Below are 15932 nucleotides of genomic sequence, written 5' to 3'. Positions count from 1 at the left end.
TATGCTCTGCTTCTTTTATTTTTCCTTTTGGCCCTTTGCACTAAGGGCATTTTATGTAATTTGGCGTTCACTTAATATAAAACAAAAATGGTTGAATGTCCAACCCTAACTTTGCCTTTTGCAATGTATTCAAATTTAGTTACGTAATGGCCGTAACTATTACATGTTACGGGGCTGAAATGGCCATAACGGCCCTATAACGACCATAACGGTCTAGAAATAAATTTTTTTTTTCAAAAAAGTAAAAAAAGAGAGAGGGCCATAATGGCTGTTACGGTTCATATCATAATGGTAACGGCGGTGGCCGTTACAGCTACCATTACCATTATGGAACACCTTGACCTTTTTCTTCCCAAGCACTTTTTCCTCTCTGACATAGATATACCTTTTTTTAGTCACTAACCATAACAAATACCCCTTTTTGAGTGTTCGAGTACCCTAAGAAACATTTTACTGCTTGAGGTCCCAACTTATTTTTTGATGATCCTAAAACATGAACAAAACAAGCAAACCTACAATCACACCAACATAGTGTCCTACAATAGGGGACCTTTTGACACATGATTGCTAACATGACTCACATGCCACATCATCTTTAGATATCCATGCTAATCATTTCTTATCCTTGGTTCTTTTTGCTAGAAATTCAATTTTGACAAACCCAATGTGATTTTCAGTGGGCTCACTGCAGCATATAAGCTTAAATCATATGGTTTGAGTGTCACACTGTTTGAAGCTGAAGAAAGAGCTGGAGGTAGAATAAGAAGTGTTTCAAAAGACGGTCTTGTATGGGATGAAGGTGCGAATACGATGGTGAGTTTGAAAATAACCTGCATTAATTCTTATAAATATGAACTACTAAATTGTCTTTGCTGCTTAGATAATAGAGTGGTATTGTAGAGAATTAAATTAGCAAATTTCTTATTTCTATAAATTCAAGGGATTCTTCAAGCTGTTCTAGGGATATTCTCTGACTTAAATTTCAATTCCTTTATGCAGACAGAGAGTGAGGTAGAGGTTGGAAATTTGATCGATGATCTGGGGCTTCGGGAAAAGCAACAATTTGTATGGACATTTTTATGTACTTGCATAGTTTAAGACCACAGCTTGTTTACTTATAGCACCGTATTTTATTTATGGTTGAAATTTATCTGTATTATTTATTTTCTTCCACATAAGAAAGAGTAAACAAAATATGTTATGTAGTAGATATCTTAGCTTTGTTGTGGCTAACTCAGCCTCATTGGATCATTTTTTTGTACTAGAGAGGTTTTAGATGGCTCATTTGATCTGTTGATCTGCATGAACTATTATCTATTATTTCCGTTGATCAGGGAATCATCATGCTCAATTCTAACTTCCATGAAAACAATGTAAGGAGATAGTACCCTCACAAACATCTCAGCATAGCTTGATATCAAAATTTTCTTAATCATATGTTATAGCTCGTTTATCACATTTGCTGAGTTACTTTCCTGAGTTTGTGATGGAGTGCTCAGTTTAGTTTTAAATTTGGCATGACATGGTCAGCGGTAAATATCCACTGCTAATTCAGAGAGTGGTTGAGCTTTGCCAGGCTCAGCTCTCCACATGCATCTGTACACATGTGCCAACTGCCAACCTGGTGGGTGTGGGACATCTGAGCCGTGCAATAGGTATCATGTAGATGACTCACCCCAAAGATCAGTTCTTTGAATTCATCAAGTGGACAAATGCATATGAACAAAATGAATGGTTGTGAAAATTTTGCCAAATCTCCTATTGAATGCGCACGTGTGGCCCGCATGATGAGTGTACTGGCCTAATTTATGGTAGCTGTCTTTGTCGTCCGTTTTTTGGTCCATATGGAAGGATTGCGGCAACAGCATCTCCAATAACAAGCCGGATTCCACCCCTGTGGTGGTCCAAAGAGGGAAGATAATTTGGGCCTTGGTATCTACCCTTTTAAAGGTTGTAACTCGGATGATATTTTGGGTCATTGGGGATGTCTCTCTCCTCTTGAATAGCAGATCCTGGGATGATTTTTCATCATCCCTTTTCTGCATTTCCTCCGCTTGTTTGGTGCTAATGAATTCTCTCGAGTTACCCTTAAAAAAAAAGATCATTTTGGGGAAAATCGGTAAAAGGGTAAACCATCACTCTTTTTTTTTTTTTTTTGCCCCTTGTTTTTTCATCTTCCTTTTGTTATATTCCAATGTAATTGCCATAATCCACCAAGTCTTTCTTGATTTGTGTTGGATTAGGTCCTATTTGGTGGACTTTCAGCAGGTCAGGTCTACACACAATGTTCATATAAAAGAATAGTCTGACACACCATTGAATATATGTTAAAAACACACACAAAAAAAAGATATATCCTGGTGTCTTACATTTTCCTATTTCCCTACATTTAGAAATTTTTTTTTGGAGCCAAATAGGTTTTGGCCAATATGGGCCATCTCAGCTAATATCACATCATGTTGCAAGGATTGGATGTTCCACATCACACACTAATGTTATGCACGATCACCTTTAATGCTGTAGGCTCAGTGTTTCTGTTTTATTATTACTATAAATGGTCAGTGTTAGTATTCATGCCCAAATCATTTTTGTTACATCCATAGTCCTTGCTGTAATTCTAAGATACCATGTGCAAGACGTTTTTCAACATTCTGGCAATGTGAAATTTGGTATTTCTTTTTCTTCTCTCATGGGTGGTTCTGATTCAAATTTACTCCAATGTGTTAAAGAACGACATTTTCTGGTCATGCCTGCGCAGCCAAGGTTCATGTTTTCCAATTGCCCGTGTTTATATTCTTATGTTATAAATAGCATATGACAAGGCATGGTGGAAACTTCTGGCTGCTTGACATTTCTATTGTGTACATTTGAGAGGCTTGAACCTGTGCTCTCGCCATTTTGAAATTTGAAGATGTTTTACAGTTTCTTGTGGAAAGTATATTGAATGATTGGTAGAATTCCACTGACAATTGACTAATCTTTATGTTACAGCCAATTTCACAGAACAAGCGATACATTGTGCGAAATGGAATGCCAGAACTGGTAGATTCTGTTTACTGCAATTATACTTCTGAGTGAGGATATTTCTACTTTTGTTGACTGGTCTATGGGAAGGCCTTTTCTTTTGGCAATTGACATCACAACCCCTAAACTTTTTAGTTCCATCCCCATAAGGGTATTCTGTCCATTATAGAGATTGTTCTATCACTTGTTGGTGAAGCTTATTGTGACCAAATTACCCCTGTAAGGGAGGAACTATCAACTTTTTTTGATTGGGGACATTACCTTCTCTTTTCTGTTGTTCATCATTTTCCCCATTTTCTTGAACTTCTGGAGTGCTGAAATTTATCTCTTTGACCATTTCTTCTACTCTTGCATTTCAGCTTCCATCAGATCCCATTGCCTTGATCAGGACCAATTTTCTTTCTGCACAGACAAAGGTTTGTTTCCAGATCCTACTTGAGATAAACTACTAAATTAGACTGTTAGAATAGTGTTCTAACTTGGAATTGGAAGTTCTCCCTCTTCCCTTTCTCCACCGAATACTTGACCAACACAAATCGGGATCAATAACTTTCCTTGGTAATATAAGCCTCGGTTGGATATAAAGGCAGTCATACCTGGTCATTTCTCTGAGAAAGGTGGAAGATGAAACATTAGTGCTACTGTTCAAGTGTAAGGTGTCAAGTCCAATTCAGCAAACATGGAACTCCTAATTTATATTTTTGTTCAAAAATAAGAAAAGGATAGCTTAATAAAGAAAGGTTTATTGCAAACAACAGAATATCCTCCGATATCGTGACAGCTTTCATTCTGAATACACGAATATGAAAGAAGTGAAATTTTGATCTAAAAAATGTTACACTAATCAATGTTCGAAGTATCGGTATGGCTACAAGTTTCATTGGTTGAGAATATAGAAACAATATCGATATTGCTGATAACCAGAAATGCGGGAAAACATGGGAAAAACGGTAGAATTTTCAATGAAACTTCAGGCGATGCTAAAATACACATTTACATAATTAGGAATAAAAAAGTTTGCAAAAAGAATGTATACACAATAAGTTTCTATTTAATGGGGGCTTACAAGCATGTGTAGTTGTAAGAAACAGTCTAGCCATCCAATCATCCATCCAACTTTTTGTCGAAACATCCATCGATATTGCAGAATATCGGCAACTCATGATATTTTGCCAAAAAATAATTAACAATTGGAAAGGAAACGAAAGATTATGGTCTTGATATCGCGCATGTTGCAATAGCAATAATATTGAGATATTATCAATATTAGCAATGCCAAATTGAAAACTGCATACAATGTGCTCATAAAAAAATAAAATAGATTTAAAAAAAATAAAAAAATAAAAAAACTTTCTGTGATATCTCTACATTGGCGATGTTATTGAAATATCGCCAATACACTTGTGATGCAAGTGTCACCTAGAATTTATGTAGTCGAAGATATTGACGATATCGATACATTGGCAATATAAGCAACACCTAGAATTTACACAATTGAAAAATATTGGCGATATCGATATGTTGCCGATACTTAGTGATACATTGTTGGTGCCTGGAATTTCTAATACTACCGGTGCTATTGGTATCTCTACCAGTGTTATCGGTATCGCCAAGCTGGAAATAATGATAATATCGGAGATAATTCAAACAATGATGCAGATTAAGGAAGTCGGCTGTGCCTAAAAATGTGGATGGGACTAGTGTTCATCCTCTACCCAAAATGAGAATGGGCTGATAACATGCAGCACATTTTACTGCCAAGGATACTGAGCACACCCCTGAATTTTTCAGGATTCACCAAAAGCTCCACTTTCCACAAAATAGGATGGGTCGACTTGCATTTGATTTCACTCCATTCTGGGTGTGCCCAAACAGGCCCTAAAACTATCGGCTGATGCATACAGTTCACAATCTCTCTCTTCAGTGATTGTATAAATGAACCTTACAAAGATCCAACCATGAATTGATAATGTTCTAGTGCAAAACTACGTCAGGTGTGGCCTGACCTTTTGGAGTCAAAAGAATGAAATAGGAGAAAACCATAGGATCCAATCTTAGGGTGTGAGGAAAATGAATCTTGGAAGCTTGATTTCTTCTATCAAAATTTCTCCAATAGGACAGGAAAAAAATAGGTACTTGGGTTATTACCCAGTTCAATAAAGCAATGTGCTGTGCGTGGCAGTCCAGGATGGTTCCCTACGTTTTTCTAATAGGATGCTCGAGTTTGAGTTTTTGACCTCTTTGGTAATTTCAGGATTCTTTTCATCTAAATCCAACATATATCCATGCACGATAAATATTGGAATGGTGGAAAAGGATCCTTGGCTGTAGCAAGAAATACCCTGATACAGTAAAATTCAAAGATACCTGAACTTTTAATGAGAATGGATAAACATATACTGATGAAAGCTCTAATCGTTCTTTAAGATGCTACACTATTGAATAGAACTCCAGGATAATAAACAGAGGAAGCAATTTCCAGCACTTAAAAAAAAAAAAATGGATAATGCAAATTTATTAGCAGAGAGTAAAAAATACAAATACATTCTGGGGCTAGGTGACCACCCCACACACATAGAGACCCTTGAGCAAAAATTGCAGCCAAACAACAGCAGAAAGAAACCCATCACACTCTCATACCCCCATCCACAAAATTAAACTTATCTTCTATCCATAATGACAAGCCTATCCTAAGTTGCTCCCGTCTTAGCTAGACCATCAACTTTATCATTTGCTTGCTATCGACCTGTGAAAAAGTCACTTGATTATTCCTAGATAGGCCCATAGCTTCTTCAATAAGCCTGGCTACTGTCCACGGGAGGCTAATCATGCCCATGCAATGGCATTTGCCATTCCACTTTCAATGATGACTAGGAAGAAGTTACAGCTTACTGCCACCTCGATCACTTGAAGCAACACATCCGCCTAGGCATGATTTGAATCCTTAAGCCCAATCGGGCCTGAAAATTCAATGATTACAGATCCCCTGCTCTTACAAACAACTCCACCCGCACCAGAAGGCCCTGGATTGCTGAACAAGCACCCACTGAAATTGATTTTTGAACCTTCTAGTGGAACTGTCCAACTGTCCACGGGTTTGAACACTGAAGAAGCTCCTCCCAGTTTTGCACTGCCATCCCCTTTATGCCCCTAGCTCTGATTCTCACCCATTCCAATAGAAGTCTGAAGATTTTGTTAGCCCTTGCACGAGAGGCATCTTCCCTTAACAAAATTCTCCTATTTTTCTCACTAAACCATCGCAGGGCTGTTAAAACCGCCTCATTCCACAAAAGATGCTTGATACCAGCACTATTTAACTGTTGGAGTATCTTTAAAAGTCTATCTGTAGCACTCCATTGATGGGAAGGTTATGGTCTTCAATCTAGAAGATTTTCCAATGATTCCTTATCCATACCATGTCCTATTAGATCAGTGGTTTGGATCACCGAGCCGTAGACCCACATCATTTCTCAAGCAAGACCTAACTCTGGATATGTTTTTTGGAATGGACCTGTTCATATCAGCATGGGTTGGGCTTGAGCTTTTCTGTTCAGGCCTGTCATAGGCTTTGGCCTGGAATTTGTATTGTCAACCAGGCTTGGTTGTGCCTTGGCCTAGCAAGAGCTGAAGCTATTGACAGCCCTACACAATTTTGAACTGCAAACATACAATCTAATCAAAAGAAGACAACAAAAATCAGTGATGTTTGCTAGTATTCATAATGAGAAAGTAGCCCTTGAACTGTAGTTTCGTGCCATTGGAATCTAACTTGAGCGTATTTGGAGTCCATTCCCTCAATATGCACGCCTAAAACTCTAATCATATTGAATGTTTTCTGCTTCACCTGATTAAAATGCAATTTGTTGGTGCATCCAAATGTGCACTCAAAGTTTCAGTGAGATTTTGGTAGTGCTAGAGTTTCTTAATATATTCCCCGTGTAACATGCATCTTGGCATTAATGCATGCAGTTGCAGATATTTTTGGAGCCACTTTTGTGGAGACATGCTGAAGCAAAACATAACATCTCAAAGGTGTCTAATGAATGTTTACAGGAAAGGTGATTGAAACCATTTGAATGTTAATTGGAATTATTTATATGGAATCTATGTTGTCTTCAGCGTGCTAAAATGTATTGTTAACTTTTGAATTCATTTGTTTGGGGAAAAGGGTGAACATATGGTAACTGGTTCTTATGGCCTAACTTTTGAAAGATCATTTCCATCACTTTGAAAGACTTAATTATTGCAGGTATTTTGTTTACTTGCATGCTTTTCCTGTGAAAGAATCCAGATATCCCCAGCCTTGTATTATATGTGGTACCTACTAAACATGAACTAGGAAAAAAGGAGAACTACTATTCTAATGGTCAACCAGGTTATAAAACCCAAATCCTTATATTACATGTGTAACTACTAAACATGAACTGATGTAGAAAAGGAGAACTACTATTCTAATGGTTAACCAGGTTATAAATTTGAATCCTTGATTCATAAAGTTGTTTGTACTTGATGCATTTACTTGCTGCACCACTATTCTGATGGAAATTTTGGATGTGAGTATTTGGTCTCAAGGTGTAAGTATCGTGATTTTCAAATAAATTTGCAGTTGAACAATCTGACCAGTTCATGAAAAAAATGTCAATTCAATAATCATATATTACTTGCATTCACTTAGTTTTTTTTTTTTTTTTTTGTTTTTGTTTTTGTTTTTGGAATATGGGGAAGAGCTATTCTTGCTTAAACATATTCTAAAGAATCTAAACACTTCATGTATTCTTGATCTGCAGTGTGGGGAGTTTTTTTCAGCGCCATTTTGGGAAAGAGGTGGGATTACGGATACAGTGCTTTGCCATTGTGATAATTTGAATTTAGCATTAACCTCATTCTTGTTATCTTCTCTATGAATGTTCTAATGGCTCTATTATGAACATCACAGAGTTGCCGCACTGAAAGATGCTAGTTGCCATTTATGCTATTATCTAATGTTTTCTGGTCACTTTCTATTGGTGCCTAAGGTTGTCGACTATCTCATTGACCCTTTTGTTGCGGGCACAAGTGGAGGAGATCCTGAATCACTATCTGTGAGTAATTACTGTGTCTTTATGGTTGAGTTTTATAAATACCATTAGTGTAAATGAAACCATCTTGGCATTGCTGTTATGACTATGATGCTATTTAAATAAAGATGCTTTTATAAAATCACAATGCACTGAACCATGGGATCTAAGTGATTTCCATTACTAAAGAAGCAAATTTTGTCAGGGATAAAAGAAACATGATTTCATTTTTCTGTTTCATTCCACAACAAATCTCTCCCCCTCCTTCCCTTCCCTCCTCCCTCTTGTTGATATGCTCCTATGCTGCATCTTTGACATAGCTACTATAAGGTTTTCTGTATTATTTCTTTCTGAAAAGGTTTTTATTGATCTAATATTGCTTTTAAACAGATGCGTCATGCATTTCCTGAGATGTGGCATCTAGAGAAAAAGTAAGTCCATTGCAACTCATTTCCTTCTATTGTTCTGTTTTCATGCCAAACAACTTGCATATAAGGTATTGCTGATTGCTATTCATGAGGCCGTGGAACTTCAAAAATAATTACTGTGATTTCATTTTATACATGCAACACAATTGTTTCCATAATGTTTTCACCCTTTGCAGAATCTTTGGTCTCTCCTTTTATTTTTTTGGGGGATTATGGCAATCTCTTTACCCAATTTTGTATCCAGTGAAATATTTTATTTTCATTGTCTTCTTGATTCTCTTGCTGGTTCATTTAGTTCTCTTCTTGTCTGTGTTCTGGATTTGTTTGTAAATGTACTTGACCTATCCTGTATGGGTACCATAGCCACAGGACACTCTTTAGTTGTGGAAGGAAGGGTATTTATGTTGAGTTTTTTCTGCAAGGTACATGTCTATATTCTTTAAAAATAAAAATAAAAATCAATATAGCAATTTTATTAAGAAAAACACTGACAGCCAAAGAGTACACCAGAGTATGGGCAAGCACCCATGCCTACCTTACAAATATGAATATCCTTCCCGCCTCACTTGAGATATCATGGGACAGCACCCCTCAAATATCTTGAAGGGATTTTGCCAAAGAGCACGTGAGGCCGAATTTTATCAGTCACTTTCCATGGTCTCTGATCTACTATTAAATGTTCCATTGTTCCTCTCCTTCATAATTGAATAAAGCTCAAGAAGACAAATTCTACAGATTTCTCCCTGTCCCCTTCCACACCTCTAGGAGCATTACCACTGATGCATCTTTCAAAAAAGAAAAATAAAAATAAGAAGAAGAAGCATTATCACTGATGCTCATGTAGACCAGGCTGCACTGAACTGATTGAAGCACGCTCAAATTGTGGCAAATGGGCATTGACAAATAAGTGATCCAAAGTCTCCTTGCCCCGTAGGAACATAAAACATCCAATTGATAATGATTTTCTACATATTGCACAAATGATAACTTTGTCTCTGCCCACTCACCAGGCTAACAAGACAATTCCAGGTGATGCCTTCACTTCCCATAACCAAGCCATTGAAACCCTTCTTCTGCCTCCCCTCCAAATTATCATAGAAAGATCGGACCGAAAATCTCATCCTTCGACCATTTCCACACCCTCCTATCCCTCCTTGATTAAAGAGCCCCATCAAATCCTCCTCTCCCCTCAAGTTTATTTTGAAGGGGCCGTTTGGATGGGAGTAAATAGAGGTAAATGGGGGGAATTGGGAGTAAATGAAGGTAAATGGCATTTTAGGTATGTTTGGATGGGAGGAAATGCATGGAAATGAAATGAAATGGGAGTATATGGGCTTGTAAATGAAATCCTCTCTTGGAAGTATTTATTTATTTATTTATTTATTTTTGGGGGGGGTGGGAGAATGGTAGGGGCTGTGAAATGCCCTTTTGGGCTCCCTTGGAGAGTTGCAGGAGTAAACAAAGGTGCCACTACGCGCATGTTTGCCATACACATGGCATGTTGATGATACTCCGAAACAATCCAATTATTGGCTATCGCTAAATCACACCAATAGAATGATCCAAACCGTCCAAAGGTTGGCCATCTAAATGGATTGTTTAAAAACATTGGCAAGTTGCTTGTTTGTGATCCTAACATATGTGGCCTGCCTGAGGCTCCAAATTTCCTCATTTTTGGCTAAAGTATATATTTCAATGGGCTTATTACAATCATTTTGTTAAATATCACATATGTACACTAATTTGGGATTTTAAAGCTGATTTGGGATATTTCATATGTTTCTGTGAATATATTGAAAATTTCCGATGCATTCCAATTCCTTCCATTTACTACCATCCAAACAGAATATTTGGATTTCAAATGCATTTCATTTATTCCCATTCAAACACAACTGAGTAATCCATTTACTCCCAATTCATTTATCTCATTTCCCATTTAGCTCCATTTACAAGCTCTCAAACAAAGAAGAGAGGCAATCATACAATTTGCATGCTGACCCTTTCATAAACCTAGATGACCTTTGACCTCGTTGTGGCCAGACTGTAAGATGAATTGAATCTGCTGCATAGAGTCATGTTGCTGACCTTTTAGCCGATTCCCCAAATAGGCTTTTCATTCTCGAAGTAGCTTTTCAAACCCCAAAACATCTGAATCTTGAAGATGCAGTAGTGCACCAAACATATTGCGATCCATATTTGAGGGACACCACTCTTATTCCACAAAGGATACCCTTCTTCCCCAAAATGCCAAAGCCACTTCCCTTAGACTGCTTGTTCAGCGATTTGAGTCCTGCTTCCCCATACCACCAGCACCTACAAACATTTCACTCCATTCCAACAGATGGTATTTTCAGCTATCTTCCCACCCATGTGAAATGAGTCTTTTTCCAATTGTTTAACTTACAAATGAGACCCATGGGGCATTGTAACTACAATATATCATAGACTGGCATGGCTGATAGGGCAGCTTTGATTAGAGTAATACGCCTGCCCAAAGATAGATATTTCCCTACAATATATAAAAAATTCTTAAGTGATTTATTTTCCGATGAATAAATTCTTCAAAAATTGTGTATTTATGATAATTAAGTTCATCAAACATCCTGTAATTTTTTATAAATAAACTCTTCCAAAATCCTCTTTCTTTAATGAGGTTATTTTTCCTTATTTCTTTGTCAGCCAACAACGCACACGTTGTTGCTTATAAACTTGACAAAGTTGGGACTTGAAGCAGTGGTATTCAATTGAGTGGTTCTACAAGGATGTCAGTTAAAATGGAAATAAGCAGATGGTAGCTAAGTTTCCAACAACTATAGGCAATACAAGCACTACATTTGGCCTCAGACTTGCAGAATTGAAAGGCTGAAACTCTTTCTGTCGATGTCATTCAAAGTTTCCAACTTTGTTTTGGAAGTAGATGTTTACAGGGTGTGTGAGCTATGGTCGTAAATGTTCATGTTTATGTTCAAATTGCTCCTGATTAGAAAGAGACAAATCAGATGACTCTTTTGTAAGTCATGGGTGCTATATCTCCATCTCAATAAGATTTCTCAGTTTCTTGAAGGGCTGTCAATGGGCCGGGCTGGCCTGACAGGCTTTCGGGCCAGACTTGGGCTAGAGTATCTGGCCCGATGGCCAGGTTCAGGCTTAACATTCAAGCCCATTTTCAATCGGGGCTGGGTTTGCACAAAGTGCGACAGCCTGTCAGCCTGGCCCGAATCTGGCCCATTAGGGTTTGCAAGGGCAACTTTGTAATATATGAAATAATTAAAATCCCACCCATCCCCCCTCCCTAACAACAACAACCCATCTCCCTCTCTCTCTCTAGCATAAACATTTCGGGTTGGACTGTTTTGGTCCGTCACGGGCCCAGGTCGGGTTTGGACTTTGGTTGAACAATGTGGGCTGGGCTTGGACTGAGCTTGGCCCAGCCCTAATCCGGCCTGTTGACACCCCTAGTTTCTTGCAACCAAAAAACGATATGATCAAATCACCTCTTTACTCCACAAGGAAATACAAAACCTTTTTCATTTGGAAGCTGATGTTAGAAACCAGAAACGAGGAGCTAGTGTAATTGCATAGTACTTCCAGAAATCAATATGAACAGTTGTTAAATTAGTCTTCTAGTTAGGGTGCTGCTCCAACTTTGGATTTGGGATTTGCAGTAGTTTTAGATCATAACATAGCTTATTTTCTACATTTTGTTTCTGCTACTGCTCTTGCCTAGCACTTGCTCCTTTTTGCTGCTTTGGTACTAAGACATGAAAAATGGGAGGAATGTGGGCTTTTTCATTCTTCCAGATGCCCACACACTTTGGTTACTGAAAATCCACACAAGGATTTAAGAATGCAAATGCTGTTTCAGTTTCTTGTTGATCTAATCAATATTAGGATTTCCATGAAAGTTCATTGCTTCCTAGTGATGTACTTACATTCTCTTCCCAGCTACATAATGAACAACAGATTAGAGAGCCAGAAGGCAATGAAGTTTCCTTCTCTGGCTACAGAGCAGCTAGCCATATCTCTTCTCAATGTTGTTGAATGTACCAACTATGGTTGCAATAATCATACTGTGGAGCATGTTGGAATCTACATAGCCACCCAGCAAACTGAAAACTGAAGGCAAATAACTTTATCCTTTAACCTTCCAATACCCAACACATTAAACTAGTCTCATTAAGCAAGAAGAGCCTAGTCTATTTAAAGGAAATTTAGGACACGTTACTTTGACATGTTAACCACAATGTTCTTATGCTTCAGAATTTCACAAGTATGCATGGAATTTGATCATTGGTCTGACTTTAATGATATTTACTCTCAGAAATAGCTAATCTGCAACAATCTTTTCACAAACCACAATTTTCGATCCTTTTTATTGGTTACTATTTCCCGGAGTTTCTTGGTGTTATATAAATTGCATTCAACTTGGTGTCTCCTCGTTCCTGCATGATATGGAACAAGAGCTATGTATCACAATCTTGATCTTTTACACCATATGTAACTTGGACACTACTTGTCTTTAGATTTATTTATTTTTTCCTTTTTCTTTTTTGGAGATTAAGCAAGATTTTAATATCACAAAAGGATCGTAGAAGGAGTGAGTTGCCAACCACAAAAAAATGGAGACAAGAACTCTTTCTAGCAAGATTGTTTGCTACATCATTCATCTCCCTATAAACATGAGAGAAGGATGCTGAGATGGTCTCCTTAATTTCTCTTATCTCTATCACCCAAATGCGAATAGTGCCAGGGGCGTGCTTTGGATGAGGTTGCCCATCTGATAACATTACCCGAGACTCCGATGATAGTAGGGGGGAGCTTGAAGGCTAGAGAGCTCTCTTAGCTCCTGCAAAAGAGCTCAAACCTATCTTCATTAGAATTTGATCCCAATGGGAATTCTATGAGTGCCATAGTGATCATCTATAATGATCCCCACATTCTAGCACGGTCAAAGTTGCCTCTTGAGCGCCCGTCAAAATTCAGCTTCCATATCAATATTGAAGGCAGGTTCAAATATTGTGATTCTCATTTCAGGGACAGCCGTCTTAAGTGACTTATGGCCAACCACTTGGCAAATCATGACTAACACCTTCAAAGGCCTTTGATATTAGAGCCTACACAGTAATCCTTTTTCCGACCTTTGCAATCTGACTGCTCCCTTGATGTCTATTCTTTGAAGCCCTATTATTCTGTTCTCCCCAGAGAGGCCACCAAACTGCAGGTAGAGTCAAGTGCCAAAGAATGCTACCTCTAGTGGATTTAAAGCCAATATTCCAGGTTTTAAGGAGATTCATTTCTATACCATCACTGGCATTGTCTAAGACACCTCGAATAAGCTAAGGATCGACCATTACACTTCCTGAGTATGAATAAGAAGGCAACTAATTTACTCTCCCTCTTGCAAGACAAATAGCACCCATTCTTGTTAATTCTCTGCCTTCATTCTGAGATGAACTAGAGTAAACATTTTGTCGAAGCTGACCAAACAGAAAATAGCAACCCTTGTTGGACAACCGAGCTTCCAAATGTTCTTACCATGTTTAGGATATGTAATTTGACATATTAACCGTAAAATGTTCTTATCCTTCACAATTTCACAAGTATGCATATAATTTGATCATTGATCCGTCTTTAGGGAAATTTAATTACAGAAATAGTTTATAATCAATGTTCCTTTCACAATTCGCAAACTAAATGGATATTTTTGATTGGTTACTGTTTATCAGAAGTTTTTAGGTGTTGTATAAATTACACTCAACATTGTGTCTCCTATCCCTACATGATATATAACAAGAACTCTGGATTGAAGTCTTCACCTTTTATACCCTACATAACTTGGATGCTAACATGTGTATCGTGATCTGACACTAATACAGGGTGTTAGACATTGGTAAACATGTATCCCAAAAATAAAAGATGATATTAAACATAAAGCTAGTTCTATACGAACCACGTCCATAAGTGTCGGACATGTTAGTATAAGATAAACTTTGACACATATAATGTAAATGGTAATGCCTTTCACTTAAAAGAGAACTACTTCGTGTTTGTTGCATGGTCCGATGCTAGTGAATGTGTTACATTGGTCCTATTATCAGGTTTGGTTCAATCATAGTTGGGGCTATCCGATCTAAATTATCTGGTAAAGGAGAAGAAAATGGAAGAAAGAAAACTTCAGTGAAAAGGAAACGCCAACGTGGTTCATTTTCATTTCAGGGTGGGATGCAGGTAAGCCTTATTACATGCAAAAATACTTTTATTCCATATGAGGAGATGGATATAGTATGCGTCTTGTAGCTCATACCTTGGTTCTTATGCGTGCTTTGGCTTTGGGAATAGCTGCACAATATTTTTATTACAATAATTTGTTATTTTAGTTGGTTTTTGTTATTTTAGTTGGTTCTGTCTTAATCATAATGACAGATCTCATTCTTGGCAATTTCTAGGGATGGGGATTTCTTGGAGATTTTGTCATTGTTCTCAGGATATTATTGGTTCCTTTTTCTCCACAGATCAGCTGGGATTGAACTTGTAACCATGAAGCTTGATACTAAATGTTCTGAAGTTGCTGTTTTCTCCAAGGGTGCCAACAGGCTGGTTAGCTTGCCTTTCCTGGACTTCGGCCTTGGGCAAGCCTTGGACCTATTTATTTGGCCCAAGCCTAGCACCTTATGCCTGAAAAGTAGTTGGGTTGCATTTGGGTCTAGCCTCAGTCTAAGTGGGTGTTTCGAACAAGAAACAAATGCATTTGAATTGAGGGATTTCATTCAATGATAACAAAGAAAGAATGAGAGAACAATGATCACAAAGTATTCTATTTATTCTGAGTTCATTTACTGTAATGCCCTGAAAATCGGGGGTCGAGCATCGGCCCAACTCCCGAGTTCCAACGCATCACTTATGCAACATGGATAATGATGATTAAATGTTGTCCATATTAGTGCATTTAACATGAATGAGATTATACCAAAACAACATATCATACTCCGGAGACAGTTACATTACGCAAGCGGAAGACTGTGATAAGTATATAAAGTGTGTTAGTGATTGTGAGTCTCCCAAGTATAATCATGTTACCAGGTTAAATAGTTACAAGTATTATTTCAAAATACAAAATGTCAAAATGTGGTGGTCCACTACAAAGTATTAGCCCTGAAGCCCCGTCGATTCAGAATAGTCTACGTAAACCCGCCTAAATATTGCATGTATGAGAATGCCACCTCATCATCCTCAAAGTCTAGCTCTGCCTCGCAGGCTGCGCCATCACCTGAAACTACAACAGGGTCTGGTTGGTGTTTAAAACACCGTCCCATAACGTGGGAGTGATCAACTCAGTGGAGCTATAAAGCAAAGGTTAACATGTTATTAATTCAGTCAAGCAGTAATGATAAAATAGCACAATCAAACATCCCTAAATACTCTG

The 15932-nt window shown here is 37.8% G+C and overlaps 1 protein-coding gene across 5 annotated transcripts in view; it reads left to right on the top strand.

Annotated features, from left to right (window-relative positions):
• LOC131246312 (protoporphyrinogen oxidase, mitochondrial) overlaps positions 1-15932 on the top strand; it is a 67073-nt gene that overhangs the window by 8935 nt on the left and 42206 nt on the right. For all 5 annotated transcript variants that reach the window (XM_058246286.1, XM_058246285.1, XM_058246282.1 and 2 more), the window contains 9 exons: positions 678-813; positions 1000-1065; positions 2992-3042; positions 3384-3440; positions 6994-7082; positions 7812-7848; positions 8040-8105; positions 8472-8512; positions 14608-14737. In XM_058246286.1, the coding sequence (XP_058102269.1) occupies positions 811-813; positions 1000-1065; positions 2992-3042; positions 3384-3440; positions 6994-7082; positions 7812-7848; positions 8040-8105; positions 8472-8512; positions 14608-14737 (540 nt within the window). In that variant the 5' untranslated portion in view covers positions 678-810. The remainder of the gene's footprint in view (positions 1-677; positions 814-999; positions 1066-2991; positions 3043-3383; positions 3441-6993; positions 7083-7811; positions 7849-8039; positions 8106-8471; positions 8513-14607; positions 14738-15932) is intronic.

Source organism: Magnolia sinica, chromosome 5 (assembly GCF_029962835.1).
Source record: "Magnolia sinica isolate HGM2019 chromosome 5, MsV1, whole genome shotgun sequence".
Lineage (NCBI taxonomy): Eukaryota > Viridiplantae > Streptophyta > Magnoliopsida > Magnoliales > Magnoliaceae > Magnolia > Magnolia sinica.
Note: the sequence above shows the minus strand (reverse complement) of the source record. Positions and strands in the feature narration are given on the sequence as shown.